The sequence below is a fragment of the Mustelus asterias genome, chromosome 13, assembly GCF_964213995.1.
Source record: "Mustelus asterias chromosome 13, sMusAst1.hap1.1, whole genome shotgun sequence".
In the NCBI taxonomy this organism is placed as follows: Eukaryota; Metazoa; Chordata; class Chondrichthyes; order Carcharhiniformes; family Triakidae; genus Mustelus; species Mustelus asterias.
This window is the reverse complement of record NC_135813.1, coordinates 44,822,098-44,848,969: the sequence shown is the minus strand read 5'-3', so window position 1 is coordinate 44,848,969 and position 26,872 is coordinate 44,822,098. Positions and strand designations below refer to the sequence as shown.

Below are 26,872 nucleotides of genomic sequence, written 5' to 3'. Positions count from 1 at the left end.
TTTTACCCAGAGGGTATGAAATGAGCTGCCTGGGAGGGTGGTAGAGGCGGATTGCCTCACATCCTTTAAAAAGTATCTGGAGGAGCACTTGTCACATCGTAACATTCAAGGCTGTGGGCCAAGTGTTGGCAAATGGAATTAGGTGGGGGGGGGGGGGGGTTCAGGTGTTTCTAATGTGTTGGTGCGGACTCGATGGGCTGAAAGGCCTTTTCTGCACTGGATGATTCTATGATTATACAGCTTTGATGTTGATGGAATAAGGGAATCCTGTTTTATAACTGTTGTGCAATCATCACACATTAAATCTCATGTTACACCAGGAATAAATCACAGTGTGAATTGACCAGAGTGAAGGCTACGCTAGGTCCTGTGTTCAGAACATGAGTAAACTGGTCAGGTTTTCTCCCTATTTACTCTTTCAAAACAAGATGAAAAACAACGGATGCCCTTGTACACATCTGTAGCAGTTTATTTACACCATCTCCTCATTGAGGATATTAGTGGTCGTTCGCATTGCACACGGATGCCTGAATGTGAAATGAATTTATTTCGAATCTCAAAATCCAACAACTGACACAGTGCAAATTGTTCCAATGGGGATAAACATGGTGATTTATCAATAAGAAATTAAAAGCACAGTTTAAGATAATACAAACTAAAAAGTTTATTGAAAATAAGCATGATACAATATATTATGATTTTTCCAGTAAAGAAAATTGCATTGTACAGTCTCTCAGAAAAGAGCAGTTTATGACAATTCACCAGCAAGGTAACATTTGCAACACTGATGTGCTGGAGTGGGAGGGAAGTCATCAACACATCTGAGGACTAAAAAAAAATCGAATTACAAGACCAGGACGTAACAGTGGTAACCATCACTCGTGTGTTTTGAGGAGATAACCAAAGGCACTGAACTTCAAATGAAAGTTGTTGAAAAAATTACCAAATTCTGAAGGGGGATTGAAAGAAAACAGCAAGAGTAATGTAGAACACCTTAAACAAGACTGAAAGAAAAATGGCACACTGCAAACACAGGTACAGTGCTTTCAGATTTTTCTATTTATATTCAATATAAAAGTATGATGACTTAATTTCAGAAGGAAAATACACTTTATCACGGCAAAGTAAAGTTTTGATGTTCACAGCTATGCCAACAACTTCCCATCAATAGCAGTTTTAGGTGCTTAGATGTTATAGTAGCAGTATAACTCTCATCAGCTCCTAATCCAACATCCAAGTGCACAAAAGTCAAGCAGTACAAAACTCCAGGCGCACATCCAGTCTGGAGCCAAGTTTCATTTTGAAAATGTCTCCAGTGGTTCTTTCCACTGGTCCTCGAGGACTTAAAATCTCAAATGGAATGTTTTTTAAAAAAAAGTGATTTGTTGATTTAAGTGGCAGAGGAAATGCTTCCTTCAAATCGCTCAATAATACAAAAGAACCAGAGGAGAGCAACATTGTGCATTGTGACATGGGTCCAAGCACACTTCATACAATCTGGTGTCAGGTTATTAAGATCAAATGTGAACCAGTGTTCACTGACACCACTATGTTAGGTAACGCAGGACTTATGGCAGGACTCACAGTCAGCAAGTCTGTTTTACAGCAGCAGCAAAATACTGTAAATTGGAATTAAAAACAGAAAATGCTAGAAATACTATAGCATCTATGGAGAGAGAAACCGATTAGCCTTTCAGGTCAATGACCTTTTCTCATTTCTAAGTATCTACAGCATTTTCAGTTCCTACCAATGAAAGCAAAGAGGCTATTTAAACAGTCTCTACATACTCCAGCAAACAGGACTCATGACTGAAAGTCCCAATAAAAACAGGAGCATCAGCAGAATGCAGTGAATGGAAGATAATCACATACTGTGATAAACGAAACCTAGCTGCTTACAGCAGTGTCTACAACTTGGCTGATGTGACCAGGACTTGTAGTGTCACTTTATGTAGCTAATCTGAACAAGCTACTTTGTGCCAGACCAGGAAGAAGGGCTCCATGCCAAACAACCAGCCCTCAAAACAAATTACTTTTCAGTGAAAGAACTGTGGTTTAAAAAATGGTGTAATTCTCACCTCAATGTACCCATTAGCAAGCTTCGCGTTTGCCACTAGATGGTAGCACATTTTATAAAGAGGCTGTCACATGTTATAAATAGGATCTAATAGTGTCACCTAGTGTTAGCCCCAAAAATTCTATCCTGACAAGGCTGTTGGATCTAATCAGCATTAAACAGGTACTGAGCAGAAGCACCATCTCATAATTCCTTGTTAATCATGATCAGTACATAATTTCTTTGGGAAATACACGCAAGGCTAAATGAATATGACATAGGATGAAGTACCACAAAGACTGGTGGGTAATCCTGACACATATAGTGAACAAAAATTTAAAACCTATGAGACAAGATTCCTTTTTAGGAGACATCATCTCATGGGCTGCTGGAATCCCACATATCATAGTCACTGAGCAGGCTGCTACACATCGATCAGCTGTTCAGGTACAGTGCAACCTTCACAAAACGTAAGTGTTTATGTAAATCCACTGAAGACTTTGTGGTAGTTTTTGGAGTAAGCTGCAGCTCTGATAGGATAGTCAATCTCAAACCTTCTAGCTCTTTAGATGGTTAGTGTTCTTTCTTGTAAAAGTCTTTGTAACTATTTAGTGGCACAGTGGGTAAATGCACCATCTGCCATCGTACTGGGCCATAGCAATCACTGACCTCAGTTGGATAAGAGTGGATGTACTGCATACAATGGTTTTGGACTAAAGGGCAGGGGGTTATGGGACTGAGACTGAGCCAAGAGCCCACTGTCCTGGTGAAAGGTCAATGTACAACACCATTTGGACTCAACTTTGATGCTCCCCTTGATGGAGCAGCCTACAAACTCAACTGCACAAGGCACTTGAGCAAGGTAGAGGAGACCAGTCAGCTCCTGTGGAACTTCAGCACATGTCAATGCTTGAAACAGGACAGACATCCATTTCTATCACGATAGAACAGGAGGTTTCACTTGGAAGGATGAGCAAGTTGAGGCAATTGGCCTTCCTTACCTATATTTTTTTTGCAATCCTTATGAATATCTGCTGGAGGAAGAGAGGAAAGTAATCTTGTAAATCATACAAATCTTCACAGCTGCAACTGAAACATGTCTAGTATTAAGGACCTGACTGATCCCCTACCCCCACCTCTCCTGTCCTCCTAACCAAAGCAACTAAACTTGAAGGGGGAAAAAAATGCCCTAATTATTTGAAGTAATATAATTGACTAAATCTACAGTTAGCTCATCATTAAGTTTCTCAGGCTTATTATCGCCAGCTGATTAAAATTGAATAATTCCTAAATACAAATTCAGAAGGACCAGTACACTCATTCCTATTGGTCCTGAGCGAGTTTGTTTTACTAGTACTGCGCCTGTGCAGGCCAGCAGAACCATGAAACCATTAAAAGGCATCTCCCAGTCCTCTGACTGGCATTAATACCAATACTCTCCCAAGTAATAGTGAGGAAGATTCCTACCATAAACACCAGACGATTGCATACATCTCTACCTGGAATCAATACATAATTTTCCTTTTAAATTAGAATTCCATCAGTACAAATATAAATCATTTCATGAATCAAGAATAAAAGCATTGACCTAGAGAATCAGGAGATTGAATGATGGGACAGGCCGAGTGTAAAAACACAAGATGCAGACAATACAAGATGTGTTTCTGGGTAAAATAAGAGCAAAATATTCTGGATGTCAACCAAACAAATAAAAAATTTTTGTCATTAGATTTCTGTCAGATGCTGAATATTTTAGTGATGAAAGCAAGAGAAGTAACTGAAAAAAAAATCTAATTATGAAATGAACTTCACTAATGGTGACGTCTTGGTCCTGATAGTATTCAGCTTCTTACAACTCCTTTGGAAATTCTATTTTCAAGGAAAAGTCTTAATCCTCAAAAAAAAAGCTTCACTGTTCACCTTGACCGTGGGGGGAAGAAGAGGAGAGAGAAACTGAAGATCAAGCTCACATCCTCACTTAGACATTACACCTTTTCTAGTTATCCACTGATCCACCATTTCAATACAAAATATATTGGTTTTGTCACAACTATTTCTAATTCTTGGGGATCAGAGGAATCTACAATCAGAATGGGAATTCAATGCAGATAGTTTGACTGATGAGAGCTTTACATACTCCCAACTTAATGAAGATAACATTGTAAAGTTTTCACGAACGACTCCAGGTAAAGCAATGGCTCATCGTTTAAAGACTCCTGGCACACTTCACTGTAAACAAAGTCCAAAGTGGCCTGCTCCAGCACCAATACCTGAGATCGTGCCTCAGGGTTCAGCAAGGAAAATGGAAAACTGCTCCCGAGCAGCAATTAAGGCGTGAAGCAAAAAACGATTTGAGCACTGATCCTTCAACTGGAGTCCGATCGGAATTAAGTGTGTACGGGTATATATGTGTGTGTTTTTAACTGGTTCAATGGTCATTTCCCACTTGGTAGATCGTTGTGCTGGGGAGCACGATCCATTATGATTGGCCACCGCTGTTGTTAATGGCAATGTTCTGTGATGTCCACCACTACTGCTTTCTTCCAGCTGAACAGGAAATATCCAGCACCTGCGCCCAATGCCACAGCAATGCAGAGGTAACCATTGTAGGTCATGAAGACCAACATGAGGAAGTAGCTGATAACCACTTGTACGACGTGCAGTACAGTCTGGATGAGATGGGGTACGCTGAACATCTGCTGGCTGTAAACAAAGGGATCAAAGTCAGTGAAAGCCCCAGCTCTGTGTGGGAGCGAGTGGACAAGCAATACCATTTTTTTAAGCGCACCTACAAAACTGCAGTCACTACTTCCACTTTTAGCATTGCTTTTCCTCCAACTTTTTCCCACTCAATTTTTCAGTCGCTGTGAAATTAGGGCATCGAATGAACTAGGAAGTCACGTGTGTTACACTGCATTCTATCAACACTGTATTTAACAATGGCCAACTCCTCCCACATAATATTCATGACCACTATTCTCAGTTTGAAATCCAATTTGGGGCATCTTCCTGCAGCTGAAGGAGGTATTAATCACAGTCCCAATAATATTTTGCTTTAATTTACAAACAACCAAAAGTGGATGCAGTTTATATTAGAAGTATTTTCTAATAGCTATTGTTCCTTGGGTTCTTTCCATTCCCTCTGCAGAAGGCATTGGCCCATACAAAGAATAAAGAACAGTACAGCACAGGAAATAGGCCCTTCGGCCCTCCAAGCCTGTGTCGCTCATTGGTCCAACTAGACCATTCGTTTGTATCCCTCCATTCCCAGACTGCTCATGTGACTATCCTGGTAAGTCTTAAATGATGCAGCGTGTCTGCCTCCACCGCCCTACTTGGCAGCGCATTCCAGGACCCCACCACTCTCTGTGTAAAAAACGTCCCTCTGATATCTGAGTCATACCTCGCCCCTCTCACCTTGAGCCCGTGACCCCTCGTGATCATCACCTCCAACCTGGGAAAAAGCTTCCCACTGTTCACCCTATCTATACCCTTCATAATTTTGTACACCTCTATTAGGTCTCCCCTCATTCTCCGTCTTTCCAGGGAGAACAAGCCCAGTTTACCCAATCTCTCCGCATAGCTAAGACCCTCCATACCAGGCAACATCCTGGTAAACCTTCTCTGCACTCTCTCTAAAGCCTCCACGTCCTTCTGGTAGTGCGGCGACCAGAACTGGACGCAGTACTCCAAATGTGGCCAAACCAGCGTTCTATACAGCTGCAACATCAGACTCCAGCTTTTATACTCTATACCCCGTCCTATAAAGGCAAGCATACCATATGCCTTCTTCACCACCTTCTCCACCTGTGCTGCCACCTTCAAGGATTTGTGGACTTGCACACCTAGGTCCCTCTGTGTTTCTACACTCTTGATGGCTCTGCCATTTATTGTATAACTCCCCCCTACATTAGTTCTTCCAAAATGCATCACTTCGCATTTATCTGGATTAAATTTCATCTGCCATTTCTCTGCCCAATTTTCCAGCCTATCTATATCCTGCTGTATTGTCCGACAATGTTCATCGCTATCCGCAAGTCCAGCCATCTTCGTGTCATCTGCAAACTTGCTGATAACACCAGTTACACCTTCTTCCAAATCATTTATATATATCACAAATAGCAGAGGTCCCAGTACAGAGCCCTGCGGAACACCACTGGTCACAGATCTCCAGCCGGAACCAGTACTTGGCCTCCTATAGATATTAACACCTCTCAATACCTCACCACAGAAACTACTGCTCTCCTGTGGACCTAGAAAGTGAGTCACATTTAGCATTTTGACTGCAACAGATATATCTACTGAGCCAAAGCTTGTCCTCCATCGATGGTCATGCATGCAATTTCCAGCAAGTGCACTGCTGAACAACCAGGGTATCTGCGGTATCTGTGGCCAATGGTAGCATCAACATATCCCCCACCCTAAAATAGACTGGCCTCTCTAACCCAGTACCAAATCGCACAAAGTATGTTTCGCCTCACTCACCCAACAGTTTTGTGCGTTTCCATCAAGATTGTCCCATTTGGTCCAGGAACAGGCATGGAGTTATAACGCACATTAACCTGTGATTTCCGAAGCAAACATTCTCGACTGATTTTCAGCCCCTCGTAAGCCAATGCACAAAGGAAGACAACCACACAGGCACCGACCATCCCTGCGGAAGGGAAACCAGCAAAGGGAAGGTAGGGTTATACAGAGACTAATTTAGAAATGTAACAATTAGTTTGACCTACTGTTAGGAATTATTTAATGGTCAGAAGCATGGGAGAGCACCAGAGGGGGGCACATGGGTGGAAGGGGAAAGAGAAAGGTGAGGAGCACTCCAGATCAAATTGTGACAAAACACCAATTCTTGTCTTCAATTTCAACTGTTTCTCCAGTTAGATATTTTCTTAAAAGGACATGATAACAACAATAACAGTTTGGTGTTAGTGAAAAATTTTGGTCATCATAAAGTGTCTCCACCCCAGGATAAATTGGGTCCAGGTGAAATCCAGTCTGCTTAAATTCCAGCTGCAGGGACATTTCTATTTTTTCCATGTTTCCACCTGATGGTGCTAAGTTGTTGAAACACACATTGATTATAACTCAGTGAGTGATGGTCACCTTGCAGTATCTCACTCATGACCAGTCCACGTAAGCTTAAAATCATAGTATCTGGATTAATATCACAGAATACAGCCACTTGGTCCATGGATTTGTCTCCTCTGCTGCGGCTCATTTGGTAACACTCTCTCACCTTGGAATCAGAAGGTTGTGGGTCCCAAGCCCCAACTGCAGATACTTGCGCACAATCCAGAGCAGTGCCGAGGGAGTACTGCATTGGCGAAGGTACTGTCTTTCAGATGAGGCAAAAGAAGTGGAAGGAGCGGCCATGTGGCCTATTGAACCTGGTCCACTATTTATCAAGAAAATTGTGGGACTTTAGTCTTGAACAGATACTCACTGATGGAACATCCGCAATACTTTGTGTCAGAGAATTTCAAAGACTCCTTCCCCTTCAAGGTGGCTGACCCCTTATCTTGAGACTATGCCCTAGTGCTAGGTTCTCTAGCCAAGGGGCACAGCATCTCAGTAACTATCCTATCAAATCCTCTCTGAATTTTATACGTTTCAGTGAGGTCAACTTTCATTCTTCTAGACATCAGAGAATATAGACCCACCATACCCAAATTCTCCTCAGAGGACTGTCTTCCCATTTTAGGACTCCATGTCCCATATATACTCTTTCCTTGGTTATGGAAACTAAAACTGTAGGCAGAATTCCATATATGGTTTCAACTAATTCCTACATAATTGCTGCAAGATTTACTTAACCTTATGCTCTAAGATTCTGGCATAAAAAGGCTCAAATACTATTTGCCTTCCTAATTGCTTGCTTTACCTGCACGTTAACTTGGATTCCAAGGACACCTAAATCCCTCTTTAGTTCCCAACCTTTTAAAAAATTCTGTTCTTCCGTTCTTCTTACCCGAGGTTAATATCACTTGTACTTAATCTGCTACCTTCTTGCCCAATCACTTACGTCTATATCCCTTTGCAGCCTTTTGATACCCAACTCTCAGCTTGCTTCCCCGCCTATCTGCAGCAAACATAGACACTAGAAGCAGCAGTAAGCCATTTGGCTCTTCACGCCTACTCCGCCATTCATTTTGATCAGGGTTGATCAGCAAATTTAACATCCTGATCCCACCTCCACCCCCTCCCATATCCCTTTAGCCCCAAGAGCAGTATCTAATTTCTTCTTGAAATCACACAATGTTTTTGCCTCAACTACTTTCTGTAGTAGCGAATTCCACACATTCACCATCCTCTGGGTGAAGAAATTTCTCCTCACCTCAGTTCTAAAAGGTTTGCCCCTTATCCTCAAACTATAACCCCTAGTTCTGGACTCACCCATCATTGGGAACATTGTTTCTGAATCTACCCTGTCTAACCCTGTTAGAATTTTCTAAGATAATATAAGATCCCCGCTCACTCTTCTAAACGCCAATGACTATAATCCTAACCGATTTATTCTCTCCTCATACAACAGACCTGCCATTCCAGGAATCAGCCTGGGAAACCTTCGATGTACTCCCTCTATAGCAAGGACATCCTTCCTCAGATAAGGACACCAAAATTGCACACAATACTCCAAGTGTGGCCTCACCAACACCCTATACAAGTGCAGTAAAACATCCCTATTCCTATACTCAAATCCTCTCGCTATTAAGGCCAACATACCAAATACCTTCTTTACTGCCTGCTGTACCTGCGCACTTACTTTCAGCAACTAATGCACAAGGACACCAAGGTCTCGCTGAGTATCCACCTCTCCCAATTTACACCCATTCAAATAATAATCTGTCTTCCTATTATTGCTACCAAGGTGGATAACCTCACATTTATCCACATTATACTGCGTCTGCCATGCATATGCCCACACTCTCAGCCTGTCCAAATCACGCTGAAGCATCTCTGCATCCTCCTCACAGCTCACTCTCCCACCCAACTTTGTATCATCTGCAAACTTGGAGATAATACATTTAATTCCCTCTTCCAAAACATTAATATATACACAGTAATGTGCTAAAGACCAGATATTTTGTTTAGTAACATTGTTGAGGAATTCATGTTGTCTCAAATTTGCAAGAGGAAATACAAAGCCTCAGTTGAGCATCTCAATTAAAAGATGACATCTCCAACAGTGCAACAATGCAGCATCAGCCTGGACTTTGTGCTTAAGTGTCTGGAATAGGACTTGAATCCAGAACTTCTGACTGAATATCATTGAACCACATCTGGCACTATTACACAGATTAATCAGGTCACTGAATTCAATTCACTGAAGTCAATTCTGGAAAGGGTAAAAATAGATAAGTCTCCTGGGCCGGATGGGATTTATCCTAGAATTCTCTGGGAGGCTAGAGAGGAGATTGCAGAGCCTTTGGCTTTGATCTTTGTGTCGTCATTGTCTACAGGAACAGTGCCAGAAGACTGGAGGATAGCAAATGTTGTCCCCTTGTTCAAGAAGGGGAGTAGGGACAACCCTGGTAATTATAGACCGGTGAGCCTTACTTCTGTTGTGGGCAAAGTATTGGAAAGGATTATAAGAGATAGGATTTATAATCACTTAGAAAGGAATAATTTGATTAGGGATAGTCAGCACGGTTTTGTGAAGGGTAGGTCGTGCCTTACAAACCTTATTGAGTTCTTTGAGAAGGTGACCAAAGAGGTGGATGAGGGTAAAGCGGTTGATGTGGTGTATATGGATTTCAGCAAAGCGTTTGATAAGGTTCCCCATGGTAAGCTATTGCAAAAAATACGGACACATGGGATTGAGGGTGATTTAGTGGTTTGGATCAGGACTTGGCTAGCTGTAAGAAAACAGAGGGTGGTGGTTGATGGGAAATATTCATCCTGGAGTTCAGTTACTAGTGGTGTACCGCAAGGATCTGTTTTGGGGCCACTGCTGTTTGTCATTTTTATTAATGACCTGGATGAGGGCATGGAAGGGTGGATTAGTAAATTTGCGGATGACACTAAAGTCGGTGGAGTTGTAGACAGTGCGGAGGAAAGTGCCAGGTTACAGAGGGACATAGATAAGCTGCAGAGCTGGGCTGAGAGGTGGCAAATGGAGTTTAATGCGGAAAAGTGTGAGGTGATTCACTTTGGAAGGAGTAACAGGAATACAGAGTACAGGGCTAATGGTAAGATACTTGGCAGTGTGGATGAACAGAGGGACCTGGGTGTCCATGTGCATAGATCCCTGAAAGTTGGCACCCAGGTTGATAGGGTTGTTAAGAAGGCATACGGTGTGTTAGCTTTTATTGGTAGAGGGATTGAGTTTCGGAGCCAGGAGGTCAATGCTGCAACTGTACTAAACTCTGGTGCGGCCGCATTTGGAGCATTGCGTTCAGTTCTGGTCGCCGTATTATAGGAAAGATGTGGAAGTGTTGGAAAGGGTGCAGAGGAGATTTACCAGAATGTTGCCTGGTATGGTGGGAAAATCGTATGAGGAAAGGTTGAGGGGCTTGAGGATGTTTTCGTTAGAGAGAACAAGGTTAAGAGGTGACTTAATAGAAGCATACAAGATGATCAGAGGATTAGATAGGGTGGATAGTGAGAGCCTTTTTCCTCGGATGGTGATGGCTAGCATGAGGGGACATAGCTTTAAATTGAGGGGTGAGAGATATAGGACAGATGTTAGAGGTAGGTTCTTTACTCAGAGAGTAGTAAGGGCATGGAATGCCCTGCCTGCAGCAGTAGTGGACTCGTCAACAGTAAAAGCATTCAAATGGTTATTGGATAAGCATATGGATGATATTGGAATAGTGTAGATTAGAGGGGCTTTAGATTGGTTCCACTGGTTGGCGCAACATCGAGGGCCGAAGGGCCTGTTCTGCGCTGTAGTGTTCTGTTCTATGAACTCAATCTCCAGATTGCAAAAGTTGTTCCGCAGTTAATGAGTTATTCACCATCTGAAGAACTCCCTCCAAGTGACAGAGCAAAGCTTTCCCAGAAGCCTCTGAATTTTGTTCGATTATAGAACTTAGAGGCCACACAGCCCCTCATGAGTGTATGTTTGAGCCTGTATCGTATTTAAAAAGACACAGTGGGTCTGTCACCACATTCAGTAGTTGAATGAATATATCCTCTATTATTTGCCTGCCATTGTTTAACCTTGCTGTGATTTCGGTGAAGGTTTCAACATTTGCCAGCATCTTTCCATCAAACCGGACGGATGGAAAACATCATCCCTTCCAATCTATCAAAGGCTTGAACATAAACTCTCATCCTTGTTTTTAAATTTCTCTAACATCCTCACCCTTCCCTATCACTGTCATCTGCTCCAACAATAGGTTTCAACATCTCCACGTTCCTCCAATTCTGGCCTTTCGTGCATCCCCCATTTTAATTGCTGTATCAATGCCTACCGCTGTCTGGGCTTCAAGTTCTGGAAGTCCCTCCCTAAAATCTCCAACTCTCTCTCCTCCTTTAAAGAAGCCCCTTAAAGCCTACATCTTTCAATTGACTTCTGGTCAGCTGGCTTAAAATCTTTTTACGTGGATTGGTGTCAAATTCTGTCTGCCAATCACTCTTCAAGTGCCTTGGGACATTTATCCATTAAAGATATTATATAAATGCAGGGACTGTTGTTCAAGTGTCGACTTGCAGATCATCACGCAAGCTGCTGTGACGTCAGTACTCACCGCCAGCTGAGTTGATCACTAGCCCAGGGAAGAGTAGCTCCACATTCTTGTACCCAAAGTAGAATGTCATTTTCTGAGGGATAAGGGAATTGCAAAGTGAGACTTGGATTAGATTATGATTGCAACTCCCAGCTAAACAGTCATACTGCATTTTGTTACCTTCCCTTGTTTGGACATTCCGGTACAATGTTACATTCCAGAAAACCAGATGGTGAAGGTTAGAACTGGAGCCAATCATTATATACCTTTATAAGCATTTATTTACAGATATATCTTAGCTAACAACTAATTGCGATGAGTACAAGAGAATCCCTTGCACACAATTAAACAAAATTAATGCAGAATTAAGAAACTTCCCTCTCTCAAATAAAAAATAGAGTTATGTACAGCCAAAATTTCAGAACAAATTAAGTTTTCCGTATTCAGTACAAAGCGTTATGTTGCCAGACACCTCGCTTCTCAGACATCTAACAATTTCCTCGTACATAGAATCAATGGTTGGAACACAGGAGTGGCCACCTTAGCCCATCATGCTCTCGAAAGGGGTAATTTGTCTAATGTCACTCCCCAGACTTTTCCCAGTTAAGTCCCACAAATGTTCTCCTTTTCAAATAATGTTCCGATTTCCTTTTGAAAGCTTCAGTTGAGACTGCCCGCACCACAGTCTAAGGTAGTACACTCCAGATCCTATCTACTTATTGCTTGAAATTAAGTATTAAAATATTTTTTCCTCAGGTTGCCATTGATTCTTTTGCCAATTACCTTAAATCTCAGTTTCTCGTCACCTGTTCTGTCTAGAATCCCCTTATCAAATTTGTTCTCAACCTTCTCTTGGAGATCAGCACTAACTTCTTCAATCTCTCGACATAAATGATGATTCTCATCCCTGGAACCATTCTTGTGAATCTTTTCTGCACTCTCTCTAATGCTTTCACATCAAAGAGAGTGCAGAAAAGTGTGGTGCCCAGAACTGGACACACTACTCCAGTTGAGGCTGAGCCAGTGTTCATTACTATGAATTTTTTTTACAAAACAATCCAACAGTTGATGACTTGCACTCAACCATTTAATTTCAGAGATTTTCTCCTTTCCAGTGTTTGTTTCAAGCCAGCAAGATAAATCTAACACTTTCCCACTCTAATTTTACAATCTACCACTGTGAGTGATTAACGTTACATTTTATGGGATACTATATACAGTACAGATTCTGAAAATGTTTGACAAATAGAATCCCATATCCACTGCCTCCACAAGAGCCAGTATTACCAACCAGAGTACCTTTGATAGTCTTTTTCATTTTCTTAGTCTTCCTAGCTAAACGACGTTTCCCGTTCTCACCCATCTGAAATATTATGAAACCAGATGCACGAGAATGCCCATCAGGAAGATTAGGATGCGATACAATCAAAGGATGATTAAAGCACAGGATGAGGTCATTCGATCCTTCATGTCTGCTGGTTCTGTGCAAGAGGAGCTCACCTAGTCCCACTTCCCAGCTCTTTCCCCAGAAGCCCTGCATTATTTTTCTCTTCAGGAAATTATCCAATTCCCTTTTCCAAAGCCATGATTGAATCTGCTTCCACTATACACAGAGGCAGGTCATTCAGAATGTTCTCCAAGGCGGCCTTCACGAAACACAACAACGCAGAGTCGCTGAGCAGAGACTGTTAGCCAAGTTCCGCACACAATGACGGCCTCAACCGGGATCTTGGGTTCATGTCACACCATCTGTAACCCCCACGACTTACCTGGACTTTCAAAATCTCACTAACTGTCCTGGCTGGAGACAATACACATCTCTTTAACCTGTGCTTAACCCTCTCTCCACTCACATTGTCTGTACCTTTAAGACTTGATTACCTGTAAAGACTCGCATTCCAACCATTATTTTGTAAATTGAGTTTGTGTCTTTATATGCCCTGTTTGTGAACAGAACTCCCACTCACCTGATGAAGGGGCAGTGCTCCGAAAGCTAGTGGCTTGTGCTACCAAATAAACCTGTTGGACTTTAACCTGGTGTTGAGAGATTTCTTACTGTGTTTACCCCAGACCAACGCCAGCATCTCTACATCATCTCTGCCCTTCTGCCAATGGAAACTGTTTCTCCCTATTCACTCTGTCTAGATTCGTCACGATTTGAGCATCTTGATCAAATTCCTCTGAACCGTCACCCACTCCTTTTTTTTTGCCTTTTAAATATGGGGCGGCATGGTGGCACAGTGGTTAGCACTGCTGCCTCACAGTGCCAGGGACCTGGGTTCAATTCCGGCCTTGGGTCACTGTCTGTGTGGAGTTTGGACATTCTCCTCGTGTCTGCGTGGGTTTCCTCTGGGTGCTCCGGTTTCCTCCCATGGTCCAAAGATGTGCGGGTTAGGTTGATTGGCCATGTTAAATTGACCCTAGTGTCAGGGGGGCTAGCAGGGTAAATATGTCGGATTACGGGAATAGGGCCTGGGTGGGATTGTGGTCAATGCAGACTTGATGGGCCAAATGGCCTCCTTCTGCAATTTGATTCTTCTATGATTCTCCATCATGCAGAACAACCCGAGCTGTTCCAATCTATCCACGTAATTGAGGTTGAGAATCTTTTTGGCACCTTCTCTATCACTTTCACATCTTTCTTAAAATGTAGTATCCGGAACTGGACATTATGCTTCACTTGAGGCTGGACGAACTTCGCATTTTCTGAACAGTCTAAGGATGGGAACTTAAGTACTCATTCATCAGAAGATTCTAGGAAGATAATAAATCAACCAAGCTAATTAAGGAAATTAAGGATAGTATTAAACTGAAATAATAAAATATACAATGTGATAAGCCAGAGGATTGGGAAAGTTTTAAACAACAAAACGTAACCAGAAAATTAATGAAGAGGGAGAAGATAAATTATGAGAGTAAACTAGAAAGAAATATAAAAATGAAAAAGCTTCTTTAAATATATAAAAAGGGGAGAGGTGAAGTGATCATAAGCCCCTTACAGAACGAGACTAGGGAAATAATAGTGGGGAACCAGGAAATGGCAGAGGAGTTAAATAAATACGTCAGCCTTCGTGGTGAAAGACAGTACTAACAATCCAAAAATACTAAATAATCAAAGGGCAAAAGGGGGAGAGGAAATAAATACAATAACTATCACTAGAGAAAAAGTATTGAGGAAACTAATGGAGCTAAAGGCTGATTAGTCCCTTGGGTTGCATCCTAGGATATTAAAGAATGTAGTTACAGAGATCGCAGATGCATTGGTAGTAATCTTCAAAGAATCCTTAAATTCTGGAAAAGTTTGAGGATTGCATAACTACCAATGGAACCTTTATTCAAAAAGAGAGGAAGGCAAAAATCAGGAACTATAGGCCAGTTAGCTTATCATCTGTCATTGGGAAAATGTTAGAGTCTATTATAAAGGATGTAATAGCAGAGCATTTAGAAATACATAATATAATCAGAGTCAGCATGGCTTCATGAAGGGGAAATGCCTAACAAATTTATTAGAACTCTGAAGTGGTAACAAGCAGGACAGATAAAGGAGAACTAGCAGATGTAATATACTTGGATTACCAAAAAGTGTTTGATCAGGTACCACTCAAAATGTTACTTAATAAGGTAAGAGTCCAAGGTGTTGGGGGTAGTATATTAACATGGATAGAGGATTGGTAAACTAATAGAAGACAGAGTTGGGAGAAGAGGGTTATTTTCAGGATGGCAACCTGTAACTAATGGAGCGACTCAGGGATCAGTGCTGGGGCCAGAGTTATTCACAATATATATGAATGACTTGGATGAAGGAAGTGAATGTACTATTGCCAAATTTGCAAATGACACAAGAATGGGTGGGAATGCAAGTGGTGAGGATGATACAATGGCCCTGATTTTACCAGCATGGCAGCCCGAGGCTCGTAAAATCGCGATCGAGGCCAACGGGAAATGCCATTCTGCGAGTCTCACTCGCCACGATTTTGGGGCAGCCATGCCGGTAAAATCAGGGCCGGAGAGTCCACAGAGAGGCTGAGTGAGCAGGCAAAAACTTGGTCAGACGGAATATAATTTAGGAAAATGTGAAGTTGTGCACTTTGGTAGGAAGAATAAAGGAGCTGGATATTATTTAAATAGAGAAAGACTGCAGAAAGCTGGACCATAGAGTGATTTGGAGGTTCTCGTGCATAAATCACAAAAACCTCGCATGCAGGTAATAAGAAAGGCAAATGGCATATTGGCCTTTATTTCAAAGGGAACGGAGTAAAGTTTAACATTTATTTATTTGTGTCACAAGTAGGCTTGCATTAACACTGCAATGAAGGTAGTGTGAAAATCTCCCAGTCACTGCACTCTGGCTCCTGCTCTGGCACACGGAGGTCAATTTAGCATGGCCAATGCACCTAACCAGCAAATCTTTCGGACTGTGGGAGGAAACCAGAGCACCCGGTAGAAACCCAGACAGAGGGAGAACGTGCAGACTCCGCACAGACAGTGATCCAAGCCAGGAATCGAGCTTGGGTCGCTGGCGCTGAGAGGCAGCAGTGTTAACCACTGTGCCACCAAGTGAGTATAAAAATAGGGAAGTCTTGCTAAAACTATACAAGATACTAATTACACTGTGCCTGGAATACTGTGAACAGTTTTGGTCCCCTAATCTGAGGAAAGATATACTGGCATTGGAGGCAGTTCAGAGAAGGTTCACTAAGTTGAATCTGATTATGGAGGCATTTTCTTATGAGGAGAGGTTTAACCTACACGAGAGGTGACTTTAGCGAAGCAAATAATTCTCAGGAGGCTTGACAAGGTAAAGGCTGAGAGGTTTTTTTCTCTATGTGGGAGAGTGTAGACCAAAGAGCATAATCTCAGAGTGAGAAGTCAGCTATTTAAGACAGATGAGTAGGAATTTCTTCTCAGAGTAGTGAATCTGTGGAACTCTTTACCGTAGAGAGCAGTAGAGGCTGGATTGTTATGTATGTTTAAGGCCAAGATAGACAAATTTTTAATCAGTAAAGGCTTATGTGAATAAGGCGGGAAAGTGGAACTGAGAATTATCATATCCGATCAGAATGGCAGAGCAGACTCTGGGTCGTACGGCCTACTTCCTCTCCTACGTCTTATAGTCTTATTTAACATTTTTAATGCTTTATTTGGCTTTAATACATTCTCTACTTTAGGGTATTTCATCATAATACTTAACTCCAACACATCAAAACTGACATTTGGCCAAGTCTGACTGCAGTTCAATTGGCCAGTCAAGCTTCACAATTGTGCTATTTCTTCTTTAGACATATCTGTGACGACATAGCAGAGTTAGCCAAGATGGGAATGACACTCTCTGAATAGGATCATTGATTTACTGTTATTCCAGACCTGCTTTGCTTAATATTTAAACCAATATATTCAAAAGCCTGACTCCCAATTTTATTTTCTACTTATTCACAACACACTTTGCAAATTCCACAGCAAGGCATCAACATGCACCATTGGGATGTCTGAAAAATTTCCTTTATAATACATTTATGCTTTTTGCTGAACACTGACTGTTTTCAACAGAATAGACAATACTGAAAAATACAATACCCTCAAGGCATCATTCATGTCATAGATGCAGTTGTTGAGCTGACTTAATTATCTTTCTGCATCTTCTGCTGCTTTGAGTAGTTTCAGAAATACTTCAATCTGTAAAGTATTGCCCTACAGAAATGAGGTTTTTATGCTGATTGACCTCTGCTCCTATGAATGTGCAGCCAAAATATATAATAATATTTTTAAGATTACTTCTCCAGCTGTGGAGTCCTCTCTAACATCTGCATCATCCAATCACTCTTCAAAACCCTGAGCAACCATCCTCACTCTAGCCTTTGAAATTCCATTGGCACGGATATCACAGTACAAATCCACCAACGTGACAAAGCTGATTGAACCTTATCTAGCACCTCAGAGTAAACTCTATACTCTCGCCAACACCCAACTTCTTTTCTTTTTGGCTTCCCTTATTAGCTTATCCACAAGTTTATTGGCAGCCACCAAAACGTCCATGAACTAGGCAACTTTTCTTTCAGGTTCTGTTCCCAGACTGTCCCTTAGCCTTTATTTCATTTTCTAATCTATATGTCCTCTACCTCTACTTTTATGTTTGTCAGAACCATTGCAGCAAAATTTCCCCCTTGCACTCAGAGGCTCTTTTTCCAGTTTGTGACATTTCCCGAGACAAGTCACTCTCACTATCAGTACGTGCACTGCACTCTCTCACTTTTCACTCTCTCACCCCATTCATGGACCTTACTTCTTGGATCATCATTCTGAATGTTGGCGCACAGTGCAACCAAGCTGCACCCCGCGCACAGTGCAACCAAGCTGCACCCCGCGCACAGTGCAACCAAGCTGCACCCCGCGCACAGTGCAACCAAGCTGCACCCCGCGCACAGTGCAACCAAGCTGCACCCCGCGCACAGTGCAACCAAGCTGCACCCCGCGCACAGTGCAACCAAGCTGCACCCCGCGCACAGTGCAACCAAGCTGCACCCCGCGCACAGTGCAACCAAGCTGCACCCCGCGCACAGTGCAACCAAGCTGCACCCCGCGCACAGTGCAACCAAGCTGCACCCCGCGCACAGTGCAACCAAGCTGCACCCCGCGCACAGTGCAACCAAGCTGCACCCCGCGCACAGTGCAACCAAGCTGCACCCCGCGCACAGTGCAACCAAGCTGCACCCCGCGCACAGTGCAACCAAGCTGCACCGACGCACAGTGCAACCAAGCTGCACCGACGCACAGTGCAACCAAACTGCACCGGCGCACAGTGCAACCAAACTGCACCGGCGCACAGTGCAACCAAACAGCACCGGCGCACAGTGCAACCAAACAGCACCGGCGCACAGTGCAACCAAACAGCACCGGCGCACAGTGCAACCAAACAGCACCGGCGCACAGTGCAACCAAACAGCACCGGCGCACAGTGCAACCAAACAGCACCGGCGCACAGTGCAACCAAACAGCACCGGCGCACAGTGCAACCAAACAGCACCGGCGCACAGTGCAACCAAACAGCACCGGCGCACAGTGCAACCAAACAGCACCGGCGCACAATGCAACCAAACAGCACCGGCGCACAATGCAACCAAACAGCACCGGCGCACAATGCAACCAAACAGCACCGGCGCACAATGCAACCAAATGGGCAGCACGGTGGCACAGAGGGTAGCACCGCTGCCTCACATCACCAGGGACCCAGGTTCGATTCCGGCCTTTGGTGACTGTGTGGAGTTTGCATATTCTCCCCGTGTCTGTGTGGGTTTCTTCCAGGTGCTCTGGTTTCCTGTCACACTCCAAAGATGTGCAGGTTAGGTGGATTGGCCATGCTAAATTGACCCTTAGAGTCCCAAGATTTATAGGTTAGGGGGATTAGCAGGGCAAACATGTGGAGTTATCGGTAAGGCTGGTTAAGAGTCAGTGCCGACTCGATGGGCTGAATGGCCTCCTTCTGCACTGTAGGGATTCTATGATTCTAAGTATCGTCGTGCCATCCCAACCTATTTCCATACCTTTCTATTCTGTACGATCCTCTCTCTTATAGTATAACAAATCTGAATAGGTCAGATAACTGGCTGAAAAGGACTAAAGGGACAAGGGAAGAGGATGGTCATTTGGGATTAGGATAAACACTAACGTGAACTGGGTGAGCCACGCAGCCTGCTCCCGTGATATAATTTCTATTTAATTCCATGCTGCTACTACAATAACCTATATTCATATTGCAGCTTTTACAGAGTAAAATGTCCTAGGGCGCTTCATAGTGGAGCATTATCAAACAAAATTTAACAATGAGCCACAGTAAGCCAGATAAACAAAAGCTTAGTCAAAAGGTCGGGTTCTAAGGAGCATCCGAAAAAGAGAGGGAGGTTCAGAGGGGGAATTCCAAAGTTTAAGGCCTTGTCAGCTGATCGAATGGCCATGAGTGGAGAAATGATTCAAAGAGGAATATAGAAAAGGAGGCCAGATTGGGAGAAGTGCAGATGTCAGAGGGTTGTAAGGCTGGAGGAGATTATGTAGAGAAGGAGCAGTGAGGCTGTGTACAAATCTGGAAACTAAAGGGTGGTAATTTTAAAATCAAGAGGTTGCTCAACTTGGTGCCAAGATAATAATGTGAGCACGATGATGATGGGCGGCGAATGGGACTTGGTACAAGTTAGTGTTTGGGCAGCAGTGATTTAGTTGAACTCAATATTACGGAGGCTGGAATGTGGGAAGTTGGCCAACTGAATTTGCAAAGATCTTTGGTGTTATGAATGGTACTCTCTTCTACTTCAAAGTCAATAAGACATGGTTGTGTTTTCCGTATCTGATACCTACAGTACCAGTCTCTGTTTCAACAAAGATCAGGGGATAATTAATAAAAACAGAAAGCTGAAATACTGACTCCTCTGCTCCCTCTACAAATGCTGTCTGACCTGCTGACTGTTTCAAGAATTTCCGGTTTGTCAGATTTCACAGCATTTGCACTTTTATTTTTCATTTGTTCAGTTTTACTGCCAGTTGACTCTTCCCTCTGTCTTAATGCTGTTCCTCTTCATGAAACTGTTGAGAATTCACACATAAAAGGCTGCTTTTTTGTGGAAAAAAATTATCCCTTTATCCTTCCAGTCTTCCTTGTTTTAAATATTCCTTTCTTGGCACAATGATGAGAAGTAACCTGTTCTGAGGTTACTCCAACCATTCCCAGAGGAGCAGGACTATTTGGGGTGGGTGGGGCTCACCTGCTCTCAAATATCCCCCACCCTGTCACAGGGAAACCACCTCTTATGGTCCTGGAGAAACAAAGATGTAAACAGCACAGCCAGCCACTTCACCCAATGGATGCATGTTAAGAGTGGGGCGGCATGGTGGCACAGTGGTTAGCACTGCTGCCACATAGCGCCAGGGACCCGGGTTTCGATTCTCAGCTTGGGTCACTGTCTGTGTGGAGTCTGCACGTTCACCCCGTGTCTGCGTGGGTTTCCCCCGGGTGCTCCGGTTTCCTCCCACCGTCCAAAGATTAGGTGCATTGGCCATGCTAAATTGCCCCTTAGTGTCAGGGGGACTAGCTAGGGTAAATGCATGGGGTTGTGGGGATAGGGTCTGGGTGGGATTATGGTCATTGCAGACTTGATGGGCCGAATGGCCTCCTTCTGCACTGTAGGATTCTATGATTCTATGAGTCTCAGAAGGGTAATTTTCAACTCACTGCCAGAAAGCTTTAATCTGGCACTATGGGTCAGACATCAAATTTTACTTTAATTCCTGTAACAGACATTGCCCATGGAACCAGTTTGACAATTGTGAGACAATTGAAAATTAAACATGACAACTTCAATGCACATGGGTTTAATGATTGCCCATCACCACAGGCAACAGGAAAGACCAACAATGAACAAGGATAACAAATACAGTTTGCGCAGAAAAAAAGGTGAAAGTCTGTTTTCCCCCAAAGAGCGACTTCTAGCAGTTTGAGGAAAAGCCCAAATGTTAATGTTCAAACCCAACTTGTGGAGAATTACAGTGAAATCAGACAGCAGTTTCCAGATGGGTGCCCATTGTGCTGCAATTGGCATGTAAAATAACTCTCCATTCAGTCCCATTTCTTGCTCTATTCTCTTACCTTATTCATCTTTTTGCTTTTTTTTCTCTCTCCCTTCACCAGTGCTTTCAATTTAATTAGCAGTTCAAAAAGCTTTTTCCCTTCTTAGTCTGAGCAAGACAGACAACATTTTGAAGGTAGAGTCAGCGAAACAGGCACTTATCATAGTCAGAATCCCAGAGTGCAGAAGGAGGCCATGCAGTTAATCAAGTCCGTACCGACCACAATCCCACCCAGGCCCTATCCACATAAGTCCATGTATTTACCCTAGCTAGTCGCCCTAATACTAAGGGGCAATTTAGCATGGCCAATCCACCAAACCTGCACATCACTGGACTATCAAATTGACGTGATCTTGGGTTTATGGCACACTATCAGTAACCCCCACAGCTTGCCTCCTGGACTTGCAGAATCTCACTGGCTGTCCTGTCTGGAGACAATACACATCTCTTTAACCTGTGCTTAATGCTCCCTCCACTCACATTGTCTGTATCTTTAAGACCTGGTTGGCTGTAGAGATTCGCATTCTAATCGGTATTCTGTAACTTGATTTTGTGTCTCTGTGCCCTGTTTGAGAGCAGATTTCCACTCCATCTGACGAAGGAGCAGCGCTCCGAAAGCTAATGGCATTTGCAACCAAATAAACCTGTTGGACTTTAACCTGGTGTTGTTAAAACTCTTACTGTAACAAATTGACTGCAGAGATGGACGACACTTGTTGATGATATGAAATAAAATCAGTATATTAAAAAGAAAAATCACTTATTGGCACTTCAATACAAACCCTTAAATTTACAGTTCAAGTAAACTGAATGGTTATACCAAACTCATGCAAATGTTCTTCATTCATATGTGGGTTAAGGGACATTCAAACCATGCTGAAAATTATTAAAAGCAGTAGTGAGGAGAAGTAGTGGCTTCAAATGCAAGTAACCTGAACTTTTCCTCTCGCCACACAAAAATTTACTTCATGGCTCACGATGTGATAATCTCTTGCCTTAATGGTAAGGAGGATCCAACTCTAAACGCTTTAGTGTCTATGCTGACCATTTGAGTGCTGCAATATTCCACACAGCTTCTCTTCCACATCCCATTACCAATCAAAATCAGTTTCCTCTGTTTAGGCAGAATCGCAAATGGAATTTCAAATCCCACCAACTTGGTTGCTTTCGCCAAGAAGCAGATTTAATATAAACATTAAAACATTGGGATGAAAGACAGCCCTTACCATCATCATCCCACCAGTACTGTGGTCATGCCCTGGTTCAGAAGTTGGGGCATGGTGAGCGTGGCCATCAGGGTCCATTGACATATGGTGGTGGCCTTCGTGACCCATTGACATATTCATTGCAACGGTGGAGAAAATGGGTTCCTCCAACAATGTCTGCAAATAGAAGCAAGCATTATTAGATCACTCTAGTTGGCAGTAAAGCACACTTCAAATTTGTTCACAATAGCGCACAGGTCATTAATGCTCCAGATTGACTGCAGAGATGGAGTACACTTGTTGATGGTATGGAATATAATCAGCATATGATCACATCGATTGCAATACGTTCAGTATAAATCAGCAGAAATTCTGCTATTGTTCCACAAGATCAGGTCACACCTCTGAGTATAGTATCTCCCGGACTACCTGGATGCACTAGTTTGCCTACCGCTGCAACAGATCCACAGTAGACGCCATCTCCCTGGCCCTGCACTCAACCCTGGAACACCTAGATAACAAGGACACCTATGTCAGACTCCTATTTATTGACTACAGCTCAGCCTTCAACACCATTATTCCCAAAAAATTAATCTCCAAACTCCATGGCCTGGGCCTCGGCACCTCCCTCTGCGACTGGATCCTGAACTTCCTAACTCACAGACCACAATCAGTAAGGATAGGCAACAACAACACCTCCACGATCATCCTCAACACCGGTGCCTCACAAGGCGGTGTTCTCAGCCCTCTACTATACTCCTTATACACCTATGACTGTGTGGCCAAATTCCCCTCCAATTCGATTTTCAAGTTTCCTGACAACACCACCGTAGTGGATCGGATCTCAAACAATGATGAGACAGAGTACAGGATTGAGATAGAGTATTTGGTGAACTGGTGCAGCAACAATAATCTCTCCCTCAATGTCAACAAAACGAAGGAGATTGTCATCGACTTCAGGAAGCATAGTGGAGAACATGCCTCTGTCTACTTCAATGGGGACGAAGTAGAAAGGGTCGAGAACTTCAAGTTTTTAGGTGTCCAGATCACCAACAACCTGTCCTAGTCCCCCATGCTGACACTATAGTTAAGAAAGCCCACCAATTGCCTCTACTTTCTCAGAAGACTAAGGAAATTTGGCATGTCAGCTACGACTCTCACCAACTTTTACAGATGCACCACAGAAAGTGTTCTTTCTGGTTATATCACAGCTTGGTATGGCTCCTGCTCTGTCCAAGACCGGAAGGAACTACAAAAGATCATGAATGTAGCCAATCCATCACACAAACCAGCCTCCCATCCATTGACTCTGTCTACATTTCCCACTGCCTCGACAAAGTAGCCAGCATAATTAAGGACCCCACGCACTCTGGACATTCTCTCTTCCACCTTCTTCCATTGGGAAAAAGATACAAAAGTCTGAGGTCACGTACCGACTCAAGAACAGCTTCTTCCCTGCTGTTGTCAGACTTTTGAATGGACTTACCTTGCATTCAGTTGATCTTTCCCTACACCCTAGCTATGACTGTAGCACTACTCTCTTGTTTTCTTCTCTATGAGTGGTATGCTTTGTTTGTATAGCGTGCAAGAAACAATACTTTTCACTACGTTAATACATGTGACAATAATAAATCAAATCAAAAGTATATCTCTTGGTTACAATGCAAAAATAACATTTACATTCAAAAGCATATGAAGGAAAGCACCTGGCCTTTTAAAAGGAGAGAGGCAAAGAAACGAAAGAGAGAGACAGAAAAAGAACAAGAGAGAGGACACAAATGGAGAGGGAGAGAGAGCTGGGGGGTACAGAAGACAAGATGGGACACAAATACAGCCCAGTTGGGCAACGGGAGGGAACAAAATGGGGAGAAGAGTCTGGGAAGGGTAGTGAGATGGAGAACGAACCAGAGAGGGTTATGTTGAGCCATTAAGGAGGAAAGAGAGAATGCATGGTGGGGTCGAATTGGGGGGATGGTGACGGAGTGACAAATACGTATAACGGAATGAAATTTAAGATTCGAGGCAAACTTATTGGAACAAACTACTTAGTGCCAAGTGCTTCAACCTGTGGGGAATAGTTAAACTAGAGGTCATTAATATAAAGTAATAAGATAGTTCAGGAGAAACATCTTGACCTTGACTGGGAATGTGCAACTCTCTACCACAAGGAGTGCTTGGGGAAAATAAAATAGATGCATTTAAGGGGAAGCTAGTTAAGTAAATGAGGGAACAAAGGATTGAGTGTTATATTGATAGAGTTACAACTGCAGGAATTGGGAAGACACTCAGGTGGAGAATCTATGCAATTCTATGTATTTGTTTCGCTTATACCTGGTGTGTTAAATTATTACAGATGGATTGATTTGGGTGTTGTGATGGGAGTTAGCACGCTAGAGAGATGGTCTTCAAATGGGACCAATGTCCTTTTCTGATTCTTAACTTTCTTTCAGTTTAACACACAGTGCAGCACACAAAAACGGAAAATGCAAGCAAGCTGCCAACCAAGGAGAAAGAGAGTGAGTCATTGCTTAAAAGGAGAAGAAATATAAAAAACGAGACGGAGTTAAAAAACAGTCACATTTCATGCAGACACAGTCCTGGGGTGAGAAAGTGTGGCTGGCTAAGTCAAGTTTTAGACTGGGGTTTTCACCACGTATCCTATTCACATCACAACAACACACGTGGCAATTCAATCAAGAGACTTACAAGCTCAAAAGCAGCAGTTAATAAGCTTCAAACTGCTCCCGAATCTGAAAAAGATTGAACTTTGTCCCAGGTCTCAGCTTCAGTGGATTTACTGCTGCTCAGTCTCATTGACCCACACTTTCACTGGAAGCAAGGACCCCTTTCCTCTCAGATAATGCTGACTCGGTTAACTTTACAGACAATATTTCTTGTCTGTTTCGTAATCGTTTCCATCGATTTATATGAAAAGAAAGAAAATGTAACAGTGGAAAAATTTAGAACTAATAATCTTCAAGTCATCAGTGAGGTTTATTTGGAGATTGGGAAGATGATTGAAAGAAAACTTCCATTTATATAGCCCACCACAACCTCAAGGTATCCCAACACACTTTACAGTCGTGACCAATTAAGAATTTCTGAAATGTAGTCACTGCTGGTAATGTAGGAAACAGGCAGCCAAGGCAGTCTCACACACAGCAAGCTATCAAAAACAGCAATGTGGTAATGATCACTCATTCTGTGGAAGTGATGTTTTTGCAGGATAACTATCCACAGAGGCAGTTGATATCCTCCATGCTATTCCTCCCTGGGATCCTGAGATAGAATCCATGGACAAACCACCATCACGGGAGAGTTGCAAAAGGCAATCAAACAGATAAAAAACAACAAAGCCTGAGACCCTGATGTTATTCCAATCGAGGTCTCCAAAGCTGCTCACATCAAGACTCCATGAGCTCAATCTACAGATTTGGGAAGAAAAAGATGTCTCCAAAATCTGGATTAGGGTCAAGTGAAGCTGCATGATAGGTCCCAGACTGTTCACAATCTAACTGATGGGGCAATTCACCTCATTGCAAGAACACAGGCAATAGGAGGAAATGGGGGAAATACGATCGTGGCTGATCTAGGGCTTCAGCTCCACTTTCCTGCCAACTCCCCACGTCCCTCAATTCCCTGAGAGATCAAAAGCCTGACTATGGCAGTCTTGAATGTATTCAACACATTCACAACCCATCAAACATTGATCCTCTGGTGTTGGTAAAAAATAATACCTCAATGGAAAAATTTAATCTTAGTTGCCGCGGTTCCAAAAAACAAACTGATCACAAATAACTGATCTACAGTTTGTGGACAACTGCAGTGCCATTATCTACTCTGTACCAAACTTGTCGGTCACCTTTAATCTCTTCAATTCTGCATACAAGAAAGTCAGCTTGTCATTGAATGCTCCCAAAACAAAATTTAGGTCAACCCACACCTGGTCAGCCAAATATTCCACCTCCCATAAGCTTTGAAGGGGACACTCTGGAATATATTGAGCATCTCCCATACCTTGGCAGCCACCTCTCTCAAAAGGCTGCCATTGACAAGGAGATCCAACATTGGATCAGATGTGCCAGTTCAGCCTTGCTCTATGACAACAAAGACCTCTGGAAATTAACAACCAGCTTAGTTGTCATCATCACAATCCTGCACTGCAGTGCGACCTAGAGAAATTCCAATGGCAATGCCTGCACTGTATCCTCTGGATTCAATGGAAGGACTGTAGGTCAAACGCAAGTGTCCTTCTTGAAGCCATCTTCACAAGCAAGACTTCAATCAACTTCGAAGGACTGACCAGTGAGTCTGCGTGGCTGAAA

General features: G+C 43.0%; 1 protein-coding gene across 3 annotated transcripts in view; it reads right to left on the bottom strand.

The window, feature by feature from the left end:
• Positions 1-639: 639 nt before the first annotated feature.
• slc31a1 (solute carrier family 31 member 1) overlaps positions 640-26,872 on the bottom strand; it is a 68,782-nt gene continuing 42,549 nt past the window's right edge. For all 3 annotated transcript variants that reach the window (XM_078226679.1, XM_078226677.1, XM_078226678.1), the window contains 4 exons: positions 22,569-22,724; positions 11,752-11,824; positions 6,542-6,710; positions 640-4,759 (listed from right to left, as the gene is read on the bottom strand). In XM_078226679.1, coding sequence (XP_078082805.1) covers positions 4,558-4,759; positions 6,542-6,710; positions 11,752-11,824; positions 22,569-22,688 — 564 coding nt within the window. In that variant the 5' untranslated portion in view covers positions 22,689-22,724 and the 3' untranslated portion in view covers positions 640-4,557. The remainder of the gene's footprint in view (positions 4,760-6,541; positions 6,711-11,751; positions 11,825-22,568; positions 22,725-26,872) is intronic.